This window comes from Peromyscus eremicus, chromosome 4 (genome assembly GCF_949786415.1).
Source record: "Peromyscus eremicus chromosome 4, PerEre_H2_v1, whole genome shotgun sequence".
NCBI classification, from domain to species: Eukaryota; Metazoa; Chordata; class Mammalia; order Rodentia; family Cricetidae; genus Peromyscus; species Peromyscus eremicus.
The window spans coordinates 67638125-67662966 of NC_081419.1; the positions used below are offsets into that span (position 1 = coordinate 67638125).

Consider the following 24842-nt stretch of genomic DNA (forward strand, 5'->3'; position numbering starts at 1 on the left):
TTGTAGATGTGTATCACCATACCTAGGATCTAATATAATTCTTGTAAGTATAGTAATTGTCTTTTGTGTTTGGCTCATTTCACTTAACATCGTATCTTCAAGTTTATCTGTGTTGTGTTGTACCATGTGTTGAGAATGTTCTTAATATCTATTTTGTGTGTGTGTATGTTTATGTTTATGGAAGCCAGAAGTTGATATCAGGTGTCAGTTGTTCTCCACCTTATTTTTTGAGATGGAGTCTCTCAACTGAACCTGGAGCTTGATTCAGCTAGACTGGCTAGCCATTGAGCCCCAGGGATCTTCCTGTCTGGACCACTCTAGTTCAGGGGTTAAAGATGTACACTGTCATGTACAGCTTTTTTTAAAATAAGGACTCTGGTGAATCAAACTCAGGTCTCCATGCTTGTGTGGCAAGTATTTTACCCCTTGAACTGTCTCCCTAACCAGCCTCCGCTTTTTAAAAAAAAATTTAAAAATTTTCTTTTAGTTTTTATTTTTATGTGTGTTAGTGTTTTTGCCTGCATGTATGTCTATCTGAGGGTTTCAGATCCCTTGGAATTAGAATTACAGACAGTTGTAAGCTGTCATGTGGGTGCTGGGAATTGAACTCGGGTCCTCTGAGAAAGCAGTCAGTGCTCTTAACCACTGAGCCATCTCTCCAGCCCCTAACGACACCCTTTTTAACACCCCCCCCCACGGTTTCTCTGTGTAGTTTTGGTACCTGTCCTGGATCTTGCTCTATAGAACAGGCTGGCCTCGAACTCACAGAGATCCACCTGGCTCTGCCTCCTGAGTGCTGAGATTTAAAGGTGTGCACCACCACCGCCCAGCCTTTATTTTTCTTAATTTTTAAAATCTGTTATATGAATTTGCCATTTATTTTTTGGATTATAATTGCATTTCTCCCTTCCCTTTCCTTCTTCCAAACCTTCCCATGTCACCTTCCCCACTCTCCTTTAAATTCTTGGCATCTTTTTTTACTAATTGTTATTTCGTGTGTGTGTGTGTGTGTGTGTGTGTGTGTGTGTGTGTGTGTGTATTTATTTATTTTCCCCCTAAATATAACTCAGTCCACTGGTCGTGGTGGCACACGCCTTTAATCCCAGCACTTGGGAGGCAGAGGCAGGCGGATCTCTGTGAGTTCGAGGCCAGCCTGGTCTACAGAGCAAGATCCAGGACAGGCACCAAAACTACACAGAGGAAACCCTGTCTCGAAAAACCAAAAATAAGTAAATAAATAAACAAACTCAGTCCATATAATGTTACTTGTAAGTATGTTTTCGGGGCTGATCATTTGGCACTGGACAACCAGTTGGTGTGCTTTTCTTGAGGAAGACCACCTCTTCTCCCTACTGTCCTCAGTTGCTTATAGCTCTTTCTGTAGGGTTGTCAGGATCCCAAATACAGAGTAGGGCAGTGATTCTCAAATTCCCCTAATGCTGTGATTCTTTAATACAGTTCTTCATGTTGTGGTGACCCCCACCCATAAAATTATTTCATTGCTACTTCATCATTGTAATTTTGCTACTGTTAGGAATCATAATGTAAATATCTTTCTGATGGTCTTAGGTGACCCCTGTGAAAGGGTCATTCAGTCTCTACTCCCCAAAGGGGTCGCAACCCACAGTTTGAGTGGGTCGTACCCACCACTGGACTAGGGTAAGGATCACTGAACCATTTTGTTTTTTCCAATGTGGGAATTTCCCTGCTTTTTGCTGTTATTTATTTATTGAAGATGGTTGAACCTGGCTTGTTTGTTTTTTGTTTTTTGTTTTTTTTTGTGCGTGTGTGTGTGTGTGGGGGGGTATTGATGTTAGGGCACAGGCTCTGACTTTAATTCTGGTAACAATACCATTTGTACATTTTTGTTTTTGTTGCTTGTGATTTTAATGTCGTATATAACAAAGTATCACTTCTTCCAGTGTCATGAAGTTTTTCTTTTAGGAATTTCATAGTTTCAGTTGTTCCATTTAGTCTAATCCATTTTGAGTTACTTTTGTAGGTGATGTAAGGTCAGTACTCATTTTTGCTCATTTGCTTTTGGATGTGCAGTTTTTCTAATGCTGTTGTGTAGTCATGGCACCCTTGTCCAGGTCATTTTACCTTCTTATACCTAATCATTTATTTTTATTCTCTCCATTCTCTTCTCTTGGTCTATATGTGTCTTTACATAAGTTCTGTACTGCCTTGATTATGGTAGCTTTACAATATGTTTTGAAATCAAGAAATGTGAGACCTCTAGCTTTGTTCTCCTTTCTCAATATTATTTTGACAATTTAGCATACTTGAGATTCCATAGAATTTTAAGAGTTTTTTTCCTCTGTTTCTAAAAGAAAGAATATGCAGTTGTGATTTTGATGGGATTGAATTGAATCTTGATTATTTAGGGTGTTATTTACCAGTAGCTTTGAGGGTTTGATAGGCACCATTGAATGGGTTCCTCATTCATTGTCTCAGAACAAGGATTTGGATAGAAACAGGTGAATGAGTAGTAACAAAAGGAAACATAGTTTTTTAGAAAACAATACACTTAACCACTGGAGCAGGAAGAAAGTTTGTAGCTCAAATAAGCTGGCTGTACAAAATTAGGGAGTTCGTATCACATGGAGGGCTTTCTCACACATGACTTTCTTACATGTAGTTCTGCAAACTGCTGTATGCATCTCAAGTCTTCAGCCAGCAGTGTGCATTTTCTACACACTGAGTCCTAGGTCCATTTTCAGATGCTTGGAAGTGCTTCCTCTTGGCTAGTGGCTAGTCAGCTTTCCTCTTGGCCAGCAGTTTTTCTGGGATTAGAGATATTCATGTGGTACCACACTTGTTTGTTTTAATGTATTTCTGGAGGATTCCAGAAGATCTTGAGTAAAAGGTCAGTCTGAACTACTAACTTGTGTCTCAAAAAAGTTTTGGTTTTTTTTTTTTTTCCCTCATATTTTAGATTTGAGACTTTTTTGGGTGGTGGTGATGGTTCAAGACAGGGTTTCTCTATGTAACTCTAGCTATACTGGAAATCCCCCTGTAGACCAGGCTGACCTTGAACCCCGAGATCTGCCTGTCTCTGCTTCCTAAATTCTGGGATTAGAGGTGTGTGCCACCATTCCTGGCTCAGATTTGAGATTCTTTAACCCATAAAGTCTATGTAAATATTCCTAAATCTGAAAACCTCCAAAAATTAGAAACATTTCTGACCCTAAGCATTTTAGGTAAGGGATACTGCAGACTGTACTGATATGTAACCAGTGGTAAGAACTTGGTATTTATGGTGTGTATTGTTGGTTGGATAGACTGCCCTTACAGGGTTTTATTTGGATGTGGTCTGTGTGGTTCTCAGGGTTCATGAACCTATGTTTAAGCTTTTATATCTTGAAAATACCTTTCTGACAAAACACCTTTTAGACGTGGTGGTTTAAATGGGCAGTGTATTTTATATTCCTGGCATATAGTAATTGTAGTTCAAGGAAGAAAAAAATGGTCTGAATTTTGAACTACATAGTGACTGTTTGCTTAATATTGTTTGTTTCATTCTTTATTTTATGTTGGACGTCAAACCCAGGGCCCTGTTCATGCTAGACTCAACTACACTCTATCACTAAGCTACATTCTCAGCCTTACATGTATGTGTTCCTAGTTCATTAAAAAAATAAATAAATAAACCCATTAAATGTGGAAACAGAATAAATTTAAGGTCACATAGCATAAGAGATGGTGACATAGGATGCAGCTTAAGCTGCAAACTGCCTGCTTCTGAAACTCAGGTACCAGATTGCTTTCGTTTTTGTTGTATAGAGTTTCTGCTGCTAGACCATTAAAGTATGTCAGGGAGGTTTACCAGCAGCAGCACTCTTGCCATTTGGGTTAGATAACCCTTCATTGTGGGAGGCTGTCTCATGCCTTGAAGGGTGTTTAGTAGTATTCCTGCTGTTACATAAGTAACACTCCCCCAAACCAGTCGCAACTACCAAAAATGTCTCCAGAAATCGTCAAGTGTCCCCTGGGGAACCCTCCTCCAGAAAACACTGGTGAAGTATCTCATGATTTGTTGTCCGTTGATCTGTCTGCTGTTTTGATGAGGCATCTTGAGAGGAACTGGCAGTGGCTTCAAGGTATCTTCTTACGTAGTTACAAAAGCCCTGGTTTTGGTGGTCTTGAGTCACGCCTTTCATTGCTCCTCCTCCCTTTTTTGTCTTTTTTCTTTTGTTTGTGATTTTCTTAAATAAAATGCAGCTGGATAAAGTGGTATTTATAAGGATTTTTTTTTTACGCAGGTATCCATTCAGTAGACATTCAGATCACTTCAATTATAGCCATTAGTGCTAGTAAAAAGAAAGCAATTTACATGTTCTAATTATAGTGGGGGCTACAAAATTTTTAGCAAGCTAGAAATGAAATGGCTTGCAGACTCCACAGAGTTAATCTTCATCAGGGTAGTGTGATTGATATACCGGAGGACGGTACTATGCAGTTCTTTTGGGGAACGGAGGAGGAGAGTGGAAATGGCAGTTTTTCTACTCCTTGTACTTTATGTGTCACTTATGACAATTGCATGTTGTCTAGACAGAGGGAAATGGTAAAGAAATCATGTCAGTGGATTCTCAGATGCTGAGTCCAGAAAGCTCAAGATAGTTGCTAGTCAAGAACAGGGTGGAAGGGGGAGTGGTACATCCCCAGAGGCAAGTCAGTAAAGTCAAATGTCACCAAGAGAAGCAGTCAGAAGTAACCTCAGATATAAGAAAGTGATTGTACTCCCAACTCTGTGAGCTCAGGGACTAACCATGGACTGTTGAGACCCAGCTGGAGTCTTTGCCCTCTTGTCTGTTTCTATAGACTTCAAAACTCACTGCATGAAGATCTGAGCTGGGAAAGCTGCTTCTGTGACAGAAAAGTCTAGCTCTCGCTGCTTCATTTTTTTACATTTTTCTGTAAGGCTCCATTGACTTCCTCTCCTTGCCTTTTTGGTTTGGGCCTTAAGATTTTTCTTCCCTGTTATATAGTGTTTTTAGTATGTGAAGGTTAAGTCAAAGTCTGTTACTTTAAAAAGCAGTTTTATCGTTGTATTTTATGTATATGGATGTTTTGCCTGCATGTATGTCCGTGCACCTTGCGAATGCCTGGTGCTCATGGAGGCCAGAAGAGGGCATTAGATCCCCTGGAACTGGAGTTACAGGTGGTTGTAAACCACCATGTGGGTGCTGAGAATGAAATCCAGGTCCCCTAGAAGAAGAATTTGAAGTGCTCTTAACTGCTGAGCCACCTCTCCAGCCCTGGCTGTTTGTTACTTTTTAATGACTGGCCTTAGTCAAGAATTTTTAAATATTCAGTTTAGGAATAGAGACGTTAAAAACCAGCTTAGAAGATATTTACAAGTTTCTTGGTATTGGTTCTATCAACATATTCTTTGTAGAACTAATGGACTTTGAGGTACGATTTCTAGGATTTGTCTATTACTGTGAATAAAGTTAACCCAGAAGTCAGAATTGTGGAATTCTGTAAATCATTTTATGATTTTATGGGAATGAGCCTACACTGCCTCCTTCCTCCATGTTTATGTTGTCTGGTAGTTAAGGTACATTTCAGCTACAGCTCTTGGGATATGCATGTAAGTCTATAGAACTAGCTGTGTATCAGGTGTTTTGTTTTGTTTATAGATCTGCTCTTATGCAACATCTAGTGAAAAAGTTTCAGATCTCAGTTCCTGATTTTAAAACAGGTTTGGCTGGGGTCTGTGAACAGACCTCCCCAGTTTCCCGGAGACATTGTGTAGGTCAGTTTGTGCTTTTGAGTTACATGTAGAGAAAAGTGATTTTTTTTTTATTATACATTGAAGTTTGACAACTATATTATAATGTGTGAAGGATTTGTAACAACTGAGTCATTCATTTTTTTTTGAAGGTATGAAAATAGCTGGCTAACAAAGAGCAGAGGATCAGATGTTCCCAAAGGGGTCTGGCTGACTTTTCAGCAAGACTTTATGTTGATCATGATTACATATTAGGTACTGTCTTAGTTTGGGTTTCTGTTGTTGTGAAGAGACACCATGACCACAGCAACTCTTACAAAGAAAGCATTTAGTTGCAGGCAGATATGGTGCTGGAGCTTAGAGTCCTACATCTCGACTCAGAGGCAACAGGAAGTCGTCTGACTGTCACACTGAGCAAAGCTTGAGAAAAAGACCTCAAAGCTGGTCCCACAGTGACACACTTCCAAGAGAAGGTGTGGCCCAGATTAAAGGTGTGTCCTCCAGCCTCAAGATCTGGATTAAAGGTTTATGTCATCCAGCCTCCTCCAACAAAACTCTACTTCTTCCAGCAGAGTCACACCTCCTAATAGTGTCACTCCCTGTGATCTTATGGGGGCCAAATACATTCAAACTACCACAGGTACAAATTTGGTTTCCATTCTCTTTGCTTTTGCTGCTAGATTACCTTGCGCTCTGATGTTTCATTATCTGTTGCTCACTGCCCAGAGGTATTGGAGAATACATTAATGTTGGTAAAGATGTTTTTGTGCCCTTCTGGTGAAAGGCATTGTTTTGAGTCTCCTGGATTGTTTATGCTTGGTCTCGGTAAAATAAAGCTGATCCATACTGCAGACATTATGAGCTTTTTCTCTAGTATGTCTGGTTGCCTCCCTACCCCACCCCATCCCCATTACCCTTTTAACTGTGACCCTGTTTTGGTCCACCTCACAGCAATGTCAGAAATTGTCTGTCAGATTCTGTTGGCAACTGCACCTTGTAACTATGTGCACCCTTAGAACTATGGGGCCCTACAATGATAAGATGAATACCTATCGTTGGATAACTTAAATGATAATTGCTAGTGTGTGAAATAGGGAGGCTTTGATGCCTCTGCTTTAAATCAGAGATGTCAACTTGGAAATCATAATAGAGGTGTCATTTCAGAACACACAATTATTTTTTTATTTTTTTAACAAAGAATAAGGACTTGTCATCTCCCATCCTGGGCATGCGCTGAGACAGAGATCTGAAGCTTGCAGAGCAAGATTAAGAAATGAAGCAAGCAACATTACATCCGAGTTTCTTTGACCCACTGCCCTTTTACCCTCTCCATCACTGCCCTCTTTCCTTATGAGGTCTCTTGAGAACATAGTCTAGGAGCATCAATGGTCATTTCCTAGGCAAGAAGCCAGCCTCTGACTTTATGATTTAATGAGCCTCCAAGGGACCAGGCTTATTTAGTAGGACAACTATGTCAGCACTATAACCTGAGCAGCTTAAGTGACCAAAAGGATAAAGGGTGATGTAAGCAGTTTCTGAAAACCTCCTTCCTTCAGGAATTTTTTAGTGTGTGTTTTTCGACATCTTACATCTTGTCTGAGACTCATGGGGTCAGTAAAGAACAATCAGATATGCTTCCTTTCTTATTTTTCCCAGTATAGTTAGACTGCCTGCTGATTCATAGGCTTGGATATTTATTTGTCTCCCATTACATGTTAATTAGGATGTGAATTTTGATGGAGATAAAGAGATGACTTAGAACCAATACTAGCTTTTATGTAGCTTGTAAGTCTAAAAGCAGATACAGACATGTTTATAAATAACTGCAGGGAGAGGGCCTTCCTTCCTTCCTTCCTTCCTTCCTTCCTTCCCTCCTTCCTTCCTTCCTTTCTTTTTTTTGACTGTCTATCTATCCCTTGCTGGCCTGGAGCTTACGATGTAGACCAGGCTGGTCTTGAATTCACAGAAATCTACCTGTCTCCACTTCTCTCTCCCTAGTGCTGGAATGAAAAGTGTGCACCACCATGGCCAGCCTCAGGAGATCTTGATATCTTTTGGGGGGTGTGCAGGGGGTTCGAGATAGGGTTTCTCTGTGTAGCTCTGGCTGTCCTGGAACTCACCCTGTGGACCAGGCTGGCCTCGAACTCACAGAGATCCACCTGCCTCTGCCTCCCACGTGCTAGGATTAAAGAAGTGCACCACCACCGCCCTGCTGAGATCTTGGTATCTTAAGAAAGGTGCCACAATATTGGTGGAATTTTGAAGGATTTTTATGGGCAGCCTCAAGGGAGAAGAATGTTCTAGAGAGAACAACTGGCCACCATAGTAGAATAACAAGGGTGTGTATAGTTTATCTAGAACAGGGGTTCTCAAAGTATGGTAGGGAACCCGAGCAGTCTAGTGGTTCTTATGAATGTTGTGATTCTTTTCACTTCATTCTTTTACAGCGGTGAGGTGGGGTTTCCTAGACACATGACATGACATGTGATGATATTCTAAACTGATCACTATTCAAGTGTATGTGTTCTTCCCATTTGTAATTCAAATAAGGTTTACTATCAGTAGAGCCCACATAAAAGTTTAGTGGCCCCATGGTTTTGAAGGAGTTCTGATACCAAAAGTGTGAAAACTTCTGAATAGGCTATCTAAAAGGAAAGAGAAATTTCACTGAAAACTTTCTATGCCAAGTTCCGGTATTTAAATTTGTTTTTCTAGGCATAAAGAGGCTGTTGGTTTGCATTTAGCGCCTGAATTTAAACAATAGATGTCACACAGATAAGGCAAGAGAATTACCCCTTAAGGCATGGGGCTCCAGTGGCACCTTATCTCCTGATAATGAGTTCTTCTGTCTGCAGAGGCTGCATAGCTCTGACACTTGATGTTTGCACTGGTTGGAGAAGGTCTGAACATGTTTGTTGCTTTAGGATATTGGTTTCCTCTGTAATTGACAACAAGGATCCTTAGGGTATAATTGTTTAGTAAAGAGGTGTTGTCACTGGCTTGTGTATTCTTACTAGACTATTACCAGACTTTCTGCTTCCCGAATCCCAGTATCTATTAAATTTAAAGTGAAAGTTGGTTGTTGGTTTATTCTTTTGTTTTTGAGATGGGGTCTCTTGTAGCCCAGGCTGGCTTCCAACTCATATTAAGCTGAAGGTGGTCCTCCTGCTTCCACTTCCCAAGTGCTGGGATTATAGGTATGTGCCACCATAAGGTTCTTTATTTCCTTTCGTATTGGAGACTTGGGGGGTCCAGCCTCTCGATAGTTCTTTATTCTGCTCTCATGCCTAGCTCCTTTCTTGCCTGATTTATCTGCTGTCTCCTCTAAGTTCTGTCTTAATTCCTTCATCTTAATTCTGCCCCATCTAGGTTCTCCTCCATCTAGTTCCTTCCCATCTCAGCTCCTCTCTCATCTTGTTCTTCCTCATCTTGTTCTTTCCTGTCTGGCTCTTCCTCATCTTGTTCCTCTGGTACTCTCTTTTAGCCCTTCAATCTGGTTCTTCTGTTCTCTTTTCTCTGTCTCATCCTCAAGTTCTCTAGTCAAAATCCTCTTTCTCCCTCTCAGTTCTCAGTCTCTTCCAGTTCTCTAGGCTATTCAGTTATAAACCCAAGCCATAGCGATCCTCTGGCTGAGCAAGGTCACCAGGCTTGAATTTTCATAGGGTCATAAAGGCAGGTAAGAATTTTCCTCAGGCAGTGGCCATCAGGCTTTCTATTACAACCCAAAATGGGAGTGGTAAAAGAGGAGGTCAACTGAGTGCTAATGACCAGTTAGTATATCAAAAAGGGGATCTGTGTGCTCAGTCTACATTCCTAGAAGTGGTTAGGTAAGAAGTTAGGGATCTGTTAGTAAGGTTGTATGAGAAAGGAGGGTCTCACCCTAAATTGCACAAGAAATAAAGCTATCCGCCTGACCTAGGAGACAGGTGGTGTTTCGTTTGGCTTTGGATGCTTGATAGGCATTTTAGATAAATACACTGTTAGGAATTCTTGAAAGCACGCAAAATCATTTTAGGAACCCACATGTATAGATGTGTGTGTGTGTGTGTGTGTGTGTGTGTGTGTGTGTGTGTGTGTGTATGCTAAAATATCACCAAAACTTAAGCCATTGCTTGACTTTTGGAGAAGTCCTTGACTTTTCTAAGTTGTAGCTTTTGTGATAGTAGCTGAATTCCATTACGTTTTCCTGTGGCTTGCAGCATTTTGGATAATCTGTCTCATACTCCTTGACATATTTTTCTCCAGAGTTTTCTTCTACTGTTTTGTGTTCCTAGTCATCAAAACATATATATGAAACAGAGAACGTCTTGAAAATATTCATAATATTCATTAGAGAGAACATTCATACAGAATGTTTGGAATTTTACAACTTGAATTGTGCACCTGTTGACATGTGCCCTCTGCAAAGCTTAATAGTCTTTTAGTGAGGTGCTAGAAATCAAAGTAAGCAAGCCATAACCTCTAGTCCTGCTTCCTCCCATTCCCACAGTCAGTATTACAACTCACCCCCATCCCCCACCCCCCATCTTGCTGTGTTACCCAGGCTGGTCTCTAACTTTTGATCTTCCTGTAATAACCAAAGTGTAGCTAGAATTACTTTGCCAGGCTGTCTTTCAAGGAATTTTATGTAAGCAACTATTTCAGAACAGAAGCGGGCAAGCCTTTTCTTCAAAGGGGTTGGTAGTAAATATTTTAGGCTTTCTTTTTCTCAGTATCATTTAACTCTGCCATGGTACCTACCTCCAAAACAGCAGCAGATTTTACATATATTATATATATATATATATATATATATATATATATATATATATATATGATTAAATTAAATACACACACACATATGTGATAAAACTTTACTTTTAAGAGCTCAACTCAGGGCCTAGAGTTTATCAAATGTGTTTTAGGACAGTAGGGCAAGTTGCTGTTTTAACGAAATCTTTTTTAAGCTGGACATGGTGATGCATGGCTTTAATCCTAGCACTTGGGAGGCAGAGACAGATAGCTCTCTGTGAATTTAGAGGACAGCTATGGTTACGTAGAGAGACCCTGTTCTGAAAAACAAAATAACAACAAAATAAAATCTTTTTTAGGGATGGAGAGATGGCTCTGACAGAGGACCTGAGTTCTGTTCTCAGCACCCATCTTGGGAAGCTCATAAGCGGCTGAACAGCCTAGCTCCAGGGCATCAGATGTCCTCTTATGGTTTTGTGCCCACATTCCTTACAATGACATACATGCATACACATAATTAGAAAATAGAAATAGGGGTTGAAGAGATGATTAGCAGTTGAGAGCATTGGCCACTCTTTCAGAAGGACCCTGCTTCAAATACCAGCACCTACATTATGACTAACAACCATCTGTAATTCCGGTTCCAGAAGATCTGGTTTGGTCTTCTGGCTTCTGCAGGCAACACACACACACTTGGTGTGTAGAGTAACATGCAGACAAAGTGCCCTTACACACATAAAAGTAAAATCTTAAAAAAATGAAAATAAACCTTTAAAAAGTTTTAAAGTATTATTTATTTTGAAAATAACTACTTTTTAAATCTTTTCCTTTTAGATTTTTCTAAAATTTCTAAAAATCTAAAAGATTTTTCTATATTTAATTTGATTTTTAATTACATTTCCTTGTGTGCATGTATATACACATACATGTCACTTCACATATGTGGAGGTTAGAGGACTTGTGAGTCAGTGTTCTTCATCCACCTTGTGGATCCTAGGGACTGAACTAGGTCGCCAGGCTTGATGCCAAGTCCCTTTACCCCTAGCCAGCTTGTCTGTGCTACATCCTCAGACCCTTGAATTGTGGGTATTTTAACTTGTTGTTTTCCTTTTCAGACAGTTTCCTGTAGCCCATGTTGGTCTTGAACTTATTATATAGCCACAATGGGCCTTGTGGCCCTGATCCTTCACCTTCTAAATGCTGAAATTATTAAGTATGCACCACTATGCTTATATCTTGTTGGGTTTTCTGTTTGTTTCGGGAGTTTGGGTTTCTTTTTTCTTTTTTCTTTTGTTTTTTTGGGACAGAGTTTCTCTGTGTAGCTTTGGGGCCTGTCCTGGAACTCGCTCTGTAGACCAGACTGGCCTCAAACTCAGAGATCCACCTGCCTTTGCTGGGATTAAAGACGTGTGCCACCGCACTGGGCTTGATTTGTTTTTTTTAGACACTGCCTCTCTCAAATTCTGGCTGTAGTTCTGGCTGTCCTGGAGCTAGCTATGTAGATCAGGATGGCTTCAAACATGCATAGATCCTCCTGCCTCTGCCTCCTGAGTTCTGGGATTAAAGGCATACACCACCTAGCCTGGCTTTGGTTTTTGTTGAGTTTTTTGTTTGTTTGTTTGTTTGTTTGTTTGTTTGGAGAAAGGGTCTCACTCTGAAGCCCAGGCTAGCCTTGAATTCAACAGCAATCCTCCTGCCGGACCTCCTAAGTGCTGGGACCAGAGGTTTGAACCACTATGTCTAGCTTTTAATTTAGTTTACTTATTTGATAGGGTCTCACACCCAGGCTGCTCATCACAGTCTTCTTGCCTCAGCCTCGCTTGCAATGGTGGGGCATCACAGGTGCCAGCAACCATGCCTGGCTTTTATTTTATTTTAAAATAATTTCAATTTGCAGAAAAATTGCAAAAATTGTACAAAGAAGTCTCAAATGCCCTTTACCCACATTTCCTAAATATTTGCATTTTGCCACATCCATTTTGTCAGCCTCTTTTGCTCTATCTATATGTGAATATGATTATTCTTTTTGGTTGATTATGGTTGTTATATTTTTACATTTGTGATTAGTAAGTTTTTTTTTGTTGGTTTTTTTTTTTTTTTTTTTTTTTTTGTTTTGTTTTGTTTTGGTTTTTCGAGACAGGGTTTCTCTGTGTAGCTTTGCACCTTTTCCTGGAACTCACTTGGTAGCCCAGGCTGGCCTCGAACTCACAGAGATCCGCCTGGCTCTGCCTCCCGAGTGCTGGGATTAAAGGCGTGCGCCACCACCGCCCGGCAGATTAGTAAGTTTTTAAAAATACTGAATAATTCCAAATTAATTTGATAGTGGCCTTGGGCTTTAAAAAATATGCTGTTAATGGTGAAAGGCTTTTAAATAGTCCTTAAGTACCTAACAAACATGGCTACACATAAAGGATAAATTATAGTATTTTCTTCCTGGTCTTCAGTGAGTCAAAGTAACACAGCCCTTGAACTTGACCCAGATGCTACTGGTATAAAGAATTAAGTAGACAAGCTGTTAGAGAAAAGAGGTTTGGTTTGTTTGTTTCTGTCAGTTTTGGTAGCTCTCTAAAAATATTTCTAAACTGAGATTATAGGTCAGAAAGAAATGGCAACTTCAAGTCTCCACAAATTTGGCTGCACCTTCCTTCAGCTCTTCCTGATTTCACATTATCAAATTGCATGATAGATCATTAAGTCAAGTCAGATTTGTGTGCCAGAGCAGAAGGTGCACAGCTGCTACCCAAGTCCATTTACTCATACCGTTTTCCATTCCATCTTCCTGCAAACAGTTGGTACTAGAAGGGAAAATGCTTTGAGGATCTTAAGCATGGTAGTGATGGTTTCTACTTCTCTCCTAACTCCAGTTTATTCTTTATTCCACATCAACTGGAGAGGCCTATTTTTATTCCTTGCAGAGAATTTCTGTTTCATCAGTGATTTGTGTATGTGGAGAAACATTGTTCATCTGGATTGGCTCTCTTGAGTTCATGTATTAGCAGTTAAACACACTCTCTCTGTCTCTCTCTCTGTCTCTCTGTCTCTCTCTGTCTCTCTGTCTCTCTCTCTCTTACACACACACACACACACAAACACACACACACACACACACACACACACACACACACACACACACGTATAAACATTGGTTGTCCAGTCCCATTGCATTGTCTGAGGAACTGTTGGTGCACAAGGATTTTGGAGTGAGTAGGCATAAGGGATGTATGTTCCAAGAGAACCCCCGTCAAGGACTCCCCAGAGACAAAGCTTAACATTTTGATGCTATTCTGATTTCAAGAAGGCTTCCTGATTAAAATAGAAAGTTAGGGTGGGAGCTGGAATATGCAAGATATCAAATGGAGTCACTAAAATTGAGGTCATCTAATCCAGACTGTTCCAGTTCAGGAATCTTCTTTCAGCATCCCTGATAAGCCTCTCGTCTCTCTCTGAGGTCTGTCACTACCATGACATAGTTTGTAGTGGACAATGTTTGTTTCCTAACTTACCAGGTTTATTTTATACACAGAAGCTATGGAGCAGGTCACTCTGAAGGCTGTCCTCACCAAAGGGTGTCTGCCTTACTAAATGGCTATTTAGAGAGGCCAGCTCAGGGGTACTCAGCACCACATGTGGAGCACTTTAGTATTGCATTGAACAATCTTCCAGGGTTTGAAGGCAGACAGGTGCTGCTAGACCTTGATTTCATTCTTTAGTTCTTACCCTGGTCTCAGAGAATGATTTTATTAGTATTGTATAGATGACATAGGTTGATTAGTGGATATTAAGTTAGAGTTCAGAACAGGAAGGTTTTGCTGGGCTTTGTGAAACATGTTGTAATCTCAGCATTTTGGGGAAATCTCTCATTCTAGACCAGCATGAACTACTACAGACCCTGTTTCAACAACAAAAATAAAAAACGTGCTGTTGCAGAGGTAGATGACGATACTAACAAATGATATACAGTATATTTTTAAAAACTGGAAAAGAGTTTTGACAGTTTTCAATGTAAATGATAAAATATTTGAGGAAAAACATGTTTCACCTGATTTAAACATGACACAGTGTATATATGCATTGAGATACTGCATAGTATACTGCTAATCTGTACAGTTTTATGTTTTTATGTGTCAGTTAAGAAATAAGATTTTAAAAAGAGGAAATAAATTACCTATACAACAGGCTTCTCACAGACTGACTTTCCTTTATTGTGTAGTCTGTGTATTAATACTTCACACTTTCTCCAACTACCACAAACATTTTGTATTTAAAAGACATAGACATGCCATTATTATTATTATTATTTGTGATGGTAGGGAAAAAAAAGAAATATGCCAATTAATCTGTGTCACATAATATAAGATATATCCCAATTTATGACACACTGAAGTGTAAAGTATGTTTTAGAATAATGAACTATAACATTTCTGCTGTTGCTGGGCAGTGGTGGCGCATGCCTTTAATCTCAGCACTTAGGAGGCAGAGCCAGGCGGATCTCTGTGAGTTCGAGGCCAGCCTGGGCTAGAATGAGTTCCAGGACAGGCACCAAAGCTACACAGAGAAACCCTGTCTCTTAAAACCAAAACCACCACCACCACCACCACCACCACCACCACCACCAACAACAACAACAACAACAAAAACCCACAACATTTCTGCTGTTGCAAACAATGATATTGCCAGAGAGATGTATTTTATTACTTTCTTCTTCATTGGGTATATGGTATTTTTTTCCATTTGGGTGTGGGAGTTGTTTGAAGTGGGGTCATGCAGGCCTTGTATCAGGTTGAAAACATCCTGTAATGGTTGGTTGTCCCAGGTAGGAAGGGTAAAGCTCAGGTTATGGGGCGACAGTTGTTTCTGCCTTGGCTGTGACTTGAAATGTCATCATGGGCCAGTTGCTGGAATAGTGACTGCCCATGACTATACCTAAAGCCAGCTGGTTTTAATAACACTGAATTGTCTTAACTCAATTGGAAAAGAAGGGTAGCTGCTGTTCTTATCCTGCAGATCTGTTTAAGGAAGAATCTGGCAGGGAGCCTGAGACCTGTTCCTGGGAGAGCCAGGCAAGATGCTGCTGGAGAGGAACAATGTGCACTTTTTTTCCGAGACCACTTCCTTTGAGATGTGTTCTCTGCTAGGAATGTGACTGGCTGCCAAGCATGTATGAGTTGGGAAGTAGTATGGTAGACCAGGAAGCCCCTGAACCACACCTGTCATCGGATATGTCTTATTTAAATAGCCTTTGTTGTATTTAAAGGGGGAAGTTCACTAAAACCTTACCATGAAATTTCATGCAAAAGTCCAGATTTCTGGTTTTACAAAAATTAGACAAGGTGGCAATACTGAGTCCAGCTTGTAGCTTGGTAATAATTGGCTGTAGCTGAGTGATAGCATCCTAATCTTCCTGTTTGCTAGCAGCCATTGCTCACCATGATTACATGCAGTAGGCACTTGTTTCCACCTCTCTTCTGGAAGGTTGTATAGTGCAGTGCAACATGGAGATTCAAAGCATTTGGGAATTTAGATAGGTCTTCATGGGAATCCTTAATAGTTGTGTGTCAATGGGCCTATATACGTAAATCTCTAGTCCCAGTGTTCCTGTCTATGTAGTATTTCTTAACATCTTGTGGGATGCTTAGGCCTGTTACCCAAAAAAAAACTGCCTAATAAAATGTGTGTTACTATCATCAGTTGAATTTATGATGGGGCTGGATGATAGAAGGAAAGGTTTTTGCCAGTTATTAAGCGAGTCCTTATGGTATAGCATAAGGAGTGGAAGATGAGGGCATGTGGACTGATGGTGTACAGGAGCTGATCACCAGGATAAATGTGTGATGATCTCTGTGTATGCCTCATTTTCCTCTCACGTTGCTTCTAGCCTCCTGTTTGTCTGCTGGAGGTGCTGTAAAGAGATAGAAGATCATGTTTCTAATGCATTTGCGTGTGTCTCACCAAAGAGCAGTATTCAGTGTAACACCGTGGTCCAGTATGGGAGTTCTGTAGCTGGTTTATTAATGTTTCTATATAGTTAGATTGTTGGAAGAGTAAGACCCCAGATAATAGGTGCTAGGTGGCTGCAAAGGGGGATGTTATTTACCTCTCCCCCATTTCCCTTGATTGACCTCTGAGTTGGTAATTGACAGGGATTATTGCCATTTTTTTAATCTCTGCTAGGAGGCTGCTGGAGTCTTCCCTCATTTCATTATCCCGTTATGATGGAGCAGGATCCAGAGAGCACCCAATTTACCCAGACCCAGCGAGGTAAGGCCAAAGTGAGAAATGGCACTAGGAGGGGGGAGGGGCGGCCCTTGGGGGTGCCTCTCTGGTCCTGGTGCTCTTTTACTCTTCAGTTACAGTGTTAAGGCAGGTGTTTCAGGTGATTGGGAATTGTTGCAGGTAAGTGAACAGCATCACTTGTGACAGAGGATTATTATTGAGCTCTCATCCTTTGGAACTCACCATCTGTCAGTAGGGCACTAAAAGGAGTACCTGTGGATTCTATAGATGTTCTTTCCAGCTGCTCAAGAGGCTGTTGCCTATCAGCCACAAAGACAACCAAAGTTTTGAACATTTTATTTATAGGGAAAATACTTAAATTTAGACTATCAAAAGGGGAAAAAAGTCAAGCCATTTTTTGAACACTATCCAAAAGAAGAGATGAAGAATAATTGAATGAAATAAATTGTCATTTTACGGATGTGCTTGCTTTATACTGTTTTAGAAGATATTTGAAAGATTATAGAAGGCTTCGTGTATGTGTGTGTTATATGCACATGTGTGTTTGTGGTGTGGGTACATGGAGAGGCCAGAGGAAGACTTCTGAGTTCTCTATTGTTCTTCACATTATTATTATTGTTATTATTTTGAGACAGTATCTCTTAGTGAACTAGAAGCTTGCCATTATATCTAGGCGTTCCTGGGATCTACCTGTCTCTACCCCAAAGTTTTGGAGTCATAAGTACCTGGGCCATGCCCACCTTTTACATGGGTATTAGAGAGTTGAACTCAGGTCCAGCAAGCTCCTTTATCCACCCAAACAAATATTTCTTTCCATAGTTCTGAATTGTTTAAAAGTTGATAGAAAAAGACATTGTTTCATATGAACTTAAGGGACCATCCTGAATTCCCTAGTGCTGATGATGGTGCTGGAGTATTGAGTTGTTGTATTACATTTATCAGTAGAGAGCAGCCTCATGTGGTTGTCATAGCTGGATTTGATGACTGTTAGAGATTTGAAAAAGGCTAACTTGACTATTATTTAAATAATATCAGAAAATACTGTAAGGAAAAGGATAATTTACAGTGGTGGGCTTTACAAGCCAACAGTAAAGGTCAGATAAAACTAAGTAAGTTTTAAGGCTTTCCTGTCTACCTGGAAACACCTTTAGACCAAGTTGACTCCAGGGATATTAAGTGATTTTGTTGTTGCCACAGTTTTCTCTTTGTAGTACACATTCTCCCCGAGATACTAGTGGGGGAAAAAACTTTCCGTGGCCCTCTTACTTTGTTTTCTGTATCCTAGAAGTAGCAAGTCCAAGGATCCAGGCAGTAGAGGTGAGGACTTTAAAAATAGGTAGGCAGTTCATATTGGTGATTGAAGCAAGGACATTTACATTAGTCTGTGGTTATGTTGGAAACCATTTAAGTCCTTGAAAAGGGAAAGAAAAGTTTCACATTTTCAAGAACTTTAAAACACTCAAAACCACTTCTTGCTAGTTTCTTTTCAGGCTGGCCGTGGCAGCGCACTCCTTTAATCCAGCACTTGGGAAGCAGAGGCAGGTGGATCTTTGTGAGTTTGAGGCTAGCCTGGTCTATATAGAGAGTTTCAGGACAGCCAGGACTACATAAAGAAACTGTGTGTATTTCTCAAAAAAAGAAAAGGGGGAAAAAGTTTCTTTTGAGACAGCAGTAGGAATCTTATCTTCAGAAGTTTTAGACTGGGGAAATTCAGTGATCCATTTTTTTTTGGCAGGGCTGAATGAACAGCCTGGACTGACCCCTGGCTCACTGTACAGCCATTGAAGGCTGACCTCAAACTTGTGATCTTCCTACCTCTGCCTCAGAATGCAGAGATTACAGGTGTCATCCTTTCATACAATCTCTTTATTCCTCCTCTAATTTCTTTACTAGTGAAGGGTCAAGAAGTGAGGCTGGAATTCTTTGTGGGTGTTTTCAGTAGGAGGGTATTTGTTACCATTTCTTCACATGTTCCTTCATTTCTTTTTCCCTCTTAGTTGTGTCCTGTATTATACGGATAGGTCAAGGCTTTTAAGGGACATTGCCTTAAGCATGCAGAAACCTAGTTTCCCCCTCGATGCATAAGAGGGGCAAATCTATGATGTCAGAAGTCTCTCCTCCTTCTCTTCCTCCTCCTCCTCTATTCCTTTATTTGTAACCACTGATAACGCAGTTTCATGGTTTTTGAAATTCCTGTAGTAAAATTCAACAACTTGAGTTATGCAATGCTATACTTATATCCCTACACAAAAGGGTAGTCTTTATTCATTATCACCAGCAACATTATTTCTACCACCATTATTAATAGCAATACATCTTTTTCTATTATTTCTGGTTGTCTGTGATCTGAGAAATGGGTGTACTTATAGTCACTTGTGATCTCTTCTAGGTCAGTTCTCTTGAAAATTCTTTCCTGTTATATATTTTCTTCTCTGGTCTGATTCCTTTGAATTTAATCCATGTTTGATTTCTGCTGGAAGATTTTGATATATTAGGTAGCAATAAGAACAGCACAAAAGCACTGACTTCTGTCCAAATTTTAGTGTTCAGTGATTGAATGCTTGACAACAGGTACCCAAATGAGTAATGAAAATACCATGAGTTGAGGCTTTGGGAAATAGTTGATGTTTTCTGATTATTTTGGTCTAGCTTCTGCTTCTATGTTTCCCATGCCCACCTACTGTACAAAGGTAATTTGGATTCAGCATGCTCAATGTAGCATATTATTTTAAACCAGAAACTTTTTAGTTTTTTAGTTCCAGTGGTTACCAGCCAGCTCCTTAGGAATTCCATTTGCTAACTGGCCTGGGGACAGCTTTGATGACAGCCTTAGGTCCCATTGAAGTTGACTTCAAGACCTCTTTTGGCTTAGGAAGGTAGAATTCCTGAGAACAGAGTATCAAAGGTGCTGAAAGTCAGGCTGCAAGATGTTTGCAGTTTTGTAGGAGTGACTCTCCTACTAATATAAATTACCCAACTGGCCTCAAATTTACAAGTCTCCCAGCCATAGTCCCAGCAATAAATGTTTTTCTGTCATTTAGATACAGCTATTCTCAAATCAGTTTCTTAATATTCTCAGAAAAGAAACCAGAACACACTTTTCTCATTTTAATATCCTAACTTCATAAAAAAATAAAAACTCCCAGGTTTGTGGTTTATGGCTTTTTTTCCCTTAAATACAGAAGTATATACTGCACACACACACACACACACACACACACACACACACACACTCTTTCTATAACCCTTTCTCTACCTTAAAATTTTATTTTAGAAGAGTTTCCTTATGAGTAGATGGAGATAATTGTTAAACACACACACACACACACACACACACACACACACACACACACACACTTTTAACTTTTGAGACAGGCTCTCATAGCTCAGGCTAGCCTCAAACTCGTGTAGCTGAGACTGACCTTGAACTCCTGATCCATCTGCCTCTAGCTTCCTCATCCTGAGATTGTAGGCATGTGTGACTGTACCCAGCCAATTTATTCTTTTTAATGGCCTCACAGTGTTCCTCTGTATGGATATAATTCATTTAATCTGTTTCAGGGCTTCTGGGTTGTTTCCCAGGTTTTCCCGAATGTTATCAGTATTGCAAACGACCTTTCTCATGTATACATTTGTATTCTTTTATATTACTGTGGCGTATAATTTCCTAGTGGACTTGCATCATTGTGTGTTCCTCAGATTTTAAGTCTTGCAGATGGCTTAGAAATCACTTAACATTATCATATAAGACATTTTTCTGTTGTTCTCTCATGTTCTCAGTTTGTAACCTCAAATTATAGAGCAGTATTGTAAAGATGGAGGAATACTTTAAGAAGGGGGAGGGATGTGTAGAAAATTGTGTGATACATTAGAGATTGTTAGAGAGCTTTAAGACAAGTCCTTGGATTCAGTTGGAATCTCGCAAGGGAGATGTAGCCTCCACTGCTGTAATTCTAGGAATGGGAAATTCTTTTTTCTTCTAGGTTTTTCTGTTCTACCAAGTACACGATGACTCTCAATCCCTGTCCTGAATACTTTTCTGTGCACAAATACCTATGATTAATCTGTGAGGAAGGGAGATACCAGTTTAAAAGAGATGATTGTAAGAAGCTAGGTGAAAGGTAGAGCTGTGTGTGTTTGAAGAAGGAAGTCCTGGTAAAGAGGATACCCATGGGGGTCTTTATTAATCATCTAATTGTTATCATCTTCTGACCTGTTTTCTCATCTGTAAAATGACTAGACTTGATTACTAAGGTCTCTTTCATTTCTTAAATTTTGTGTATGGATGAGGAGCAAGGAAGAGCTATTTAAGGACACCCTGAAAAACTAAGCCAGGTTCATAGAGCTTAAGAGAGAAGGGCCCAGTGCTAAGCCTCTTGGGAAGGGGTCACACTTGATCAGAAGAGAACTGATTACACTGCCTATTTGCCTTATCTCAGTACAGAAGCTTTGGGGGTAGTCTGGTACACATGTTCTGCAGCACAAACCTCCTGGTGAGTTAAATGGCCTGTATTTTTCGTGTATCCGGAGTTTGTCTCAGCAGGGAGATGCCATGGGAGAGCTGGCTTTGCTGTCTTTCACAGTATTCCCCCAATTAGTGCTAGTTTGTGTTTGTCCATCTCTGTCTCTCTCAGATTATCTCCTGCTGCATACTACGCCCAGAGGATGATCCAGTATCTCTCACGGAGAGACAGTATTCGCCAGCGCTCCATGCGCTACCAACAGAATCGCCTTCGTTCTTCCTCTTCCTCCTCTTCCTCAGACAACCAGGGTCCGTCAGTAGAGGGAGCCGACTTGGAATTTGAGGACTTTGAGTAAGTATATTCTCAGTTTGCTTCTTTCCTCTTCCTCCCAGTCTGAGAGTGTTTCCAAGTTGGCCACTGCTTTTGTAGCAGTGGTAAGCATTCTTGCTTGCAACCCCTAAGTTATTATTTATGAGTAGCAAGCAGAGATAAGGAGCGGAGGGCTCAAATGCCCAGAGCGCTCCTGTTTCTGGCAGTTGCCTTGCTGAATCACCAGAGCCTTTGGGAAAAGACAGCCCATTGAGCCCCAGGCCTGAGTGGGAAAGGAGGACTGCTGCTCTCCTGGCCACATTTGTATCTCCTTGTGGCATGTAGGATGAAAATGCTTCTCTTGGGCTGTCTTCACAGGACAGAAGGAAGTTGGAGACTTATTCCCTTAACTGCAATAGATGTGAAGATTAAGTCTCATTTTAAATATCTGATTGCTTTAAAGAGAATCTTCTGTCTCAGTAACCTGAATAAACTAATTCCTTGAGGTCTAACTCTCTTGCCTCAACTTTTTTTCCTATTCCAGGCCCCACCAGTAACCCTTTGACTGTCACCTGTCAGATTACTGTAGTGGGTTGAGGAGTAGCTGCTTTATGCTGCTGCCACCCCCCTCTCCCATTGCAACCACAGCTGCAGTTGAGGCCACTGCCTCTTCCTCCTTTTTTCCCTTACTTTTCTTTGTTGTTGCTATTGTTGTGGAATGGGATGGGGATGAGGCCAGAGGAGCAAGATCGGCCCCAAGCTCCAGAGTCCATGCTTTCCAACCCTACTGCTGAATTTTGCCTCTCAGACATTCTATTCCTAACCTTCTATCCATTTGTTATGCTGCCAGCCTGAAACTGAGTTTTTCTGGCTTGTATCAAATTAGACATTTGGCTTTTGTTTTGATTTTTTGTATTCTGCCATTCTTTAACATGCAAAAGGAAAAGAAGCATTTCCCTCTCCTTTTTCTGGTGCCATTATTGGAATATGACAGTCTCTTCTGCTCTTCTTGACATGCCTTAGTAGATCTGGGATCTTATGAGTTCTTACCTCTCCCTAACCATCTCCTTCTTGTCAGCTACATGGTTAGATCCCCAGAAGTTATCTTGTAATAGAACTGTAGGGTATGTTTGATCTCTTCGCCAGAAAGAACTAAGATAAAGTGGAACAACCATTGTTCTGGCTTGCCTTCCTGATGCTTTTGGTGAACATACGAACATTTGAATCCTGGGAAACAAAAGGAAGAACATAGAATGGTCTGAAAAAGATTTAAATGTTCAATAAATGCAAGGGTAGCCTGAAGCAGGTGTGTGGTGGTCCTATGTCAGCAATCACTGAAGAAGAGTCTAGTACCTCTCTGACCCTCTGCCTGCCCTTTTCTCTGTCTGTCCTCCTGGGCAAGATGACTGCATAATAACAGTGAAAGGAGCCAGACAGATGCCTATAATGACATACGTTTTTCTGGAGTTGTAATAGTTTTTCTGGCACCAGGGTCCATTTAGGGAAGCAGTTTAAACAGACATGCCAATGGGCTTTGGATATAATTCACCTGCTTAACATGTGAGGTCTTGTGTTGGGTTCCCAGTACTGTAAACACACACACACACACACACACACACACACACACACACACACACACACACACCCCACTGTGTATGTATGTGGAGGAGGAAGAGAGAAGAGAGAGGAGAGAGAGAGAAACACATATACTGTGTTTGCAGTGCTGTGAAAAACCTGGGTGACTTGTGCTCTGGAAGTCAGGATTCTGGCTTCCCTAGCCTCTTTCCATACATGCTTAGAAGTCTAAATTATCTGTTAACCAGTGGTGTGATGTGGGGATCATGTCTTTTCAGCTGTACTCTGCCTCGTGACTTGTCCTTCACAATGGAGTTCTGGGTTAGTTTAAAATGTTCTGTTCTCATTTTACCTTCCCTTTCTTCAGGTGCCACCTCCTCTCTCTCCCCTTCCTTCCCCCTCGATTTTCCTCTGTCAGACTGCCTTCTGTGTGTGCTCCCCCAGCCCACCTGTGCTCTAATCGTCTCCCTGGGCTTCAGCATGACCTCGTTTTACATTGTCGTCTTTACCTTTCTTCATCAACTAACGGTGTTTTTTTCCTAGGTGTCTTTATTAGCCTTGGGCTGATTTCCCTAATGCCCCACTCATAAGTCTTTCCCCAGATGTTTGACTTTTGGAGGAAGATAGTTCTGGTGCAAACCATAATCTTGGTCTTGTAGCAGCTAAGGATCAGTTACCTTAACATTAGAGTAGCTCAGGTTTTGTAGTGAGAGAGGTTGATATTGACTTGCCGTTTGTTTCTTTTTCTAGCTCCTATCTCTTCCTCCTGGTCCTGTAAGCTGAGTGCTGGTTGTAGTTGCTCCTTTTAATCTCTAGTGCTCGGAAGAGGAGAAAGTGAGATTAGGAATGTAGTAGCCTGTTCTAATTTATGTGCCATAATCCTATTCCTTAGCTTTGACAACTAGAAAGGAGGTTAATTTTTTACATTAATTTTTATCTTATGTGTATGGGTGTTTTGCCTGCATTTATGTCTGTACACCACTGTGCGTCTGGTGCCCGAAGAGACCAGACAAGGGTGTCAGGTCTCCTGGAACTGGAGTTACAGACAGTTGTAAACTGCCATGTAGGTGCTTAGAACTGAACCTTAGTCTTCTGGAAGAGCAACGAATTCTCTTAACTTCTGGGCTATCTCTCCAGCCCTTAGAAAAGGTGTGTGTGTGTGTGTGTGTGTGTGTGTGTGTGTGTGTGTGTGTGTGTAAGAGGGTTATATAGTCATAATTTATAGTTATTTTAATATAGAGGAGCAGGTAAGGTTTATGTGATCTGGAATCTGCCTAACAGGACACCACCATTAAGAGGCACTATTCTATTTTGTTTCCTTATCTTCTCAGCACATCACAGTCATGCCTGTGAGGCTTTACATAGGCTCCTCCACTCTCCCTTTTTCTAAGTCATAGATCCATTTTATTGTTCTTGAACAGTTTTTACCCAGGTGCAAAAAGTTCCCAGAAAACCAGATCATGTTTTCTTTGGTTCTCTTTCATCATCAATTGAATAAAAGGTATCAGTGTTTATAGTATGCATGCCAAAGTGGCAACTTCATATCTATATCTATATCTATATCTATATCTGTATCTGTATCTGTATATGTACCAATTGCTGAAGTAGCCATACTTTATGTACAAATGTAAATTGTTAACATATGTTTTTTACATGTAGATAATAGATTTTAAATTTTTGTGTAATCCTTATAATGACCAAACAATAGGATTAATAACTCAATCTTATCTGATGTTCTCTGACTGAGGATATTATCATATGAGAGATGTCTAAGATTAGAGAACAGGAATCAG

At 40.5% G+C, this 24842-nt stretch overlaps 1 protein-coding gene across 6 annotated transcripts in view; it reads left to right on the forward strand.

The window, feature by feature from the left end:
• Ambra1 (autophagy and beclin 1 regulator 1) overlaps positions 1 to 24842 on the forward strand; it is a 204591-nt gene that overhangs the window by 67173 nt on the left and 112576 nt on the right. For 3 of the 6 annotated variants that reach the window (XM_059260940.1, XM_059260941.1, XM_059260945.1), the window contains 2 exons: positions 16640 to 16726; positions 21337 to 21516. In XM_059260940.1, coding sequence (XP_059116923.1) covers positions 16640 to 16726; positions 21337 to 21516 — 267 coding nt within the window. The remainder of the gene's footprint in view (positions 1 to 16639; positions 16727 to 21336; positions 21517 to 24842) is intronic. The other 3 variants (XM_059260942.1, XM_059260946.1, XM_059260943.1) reach the window with 2 other exon arrangements.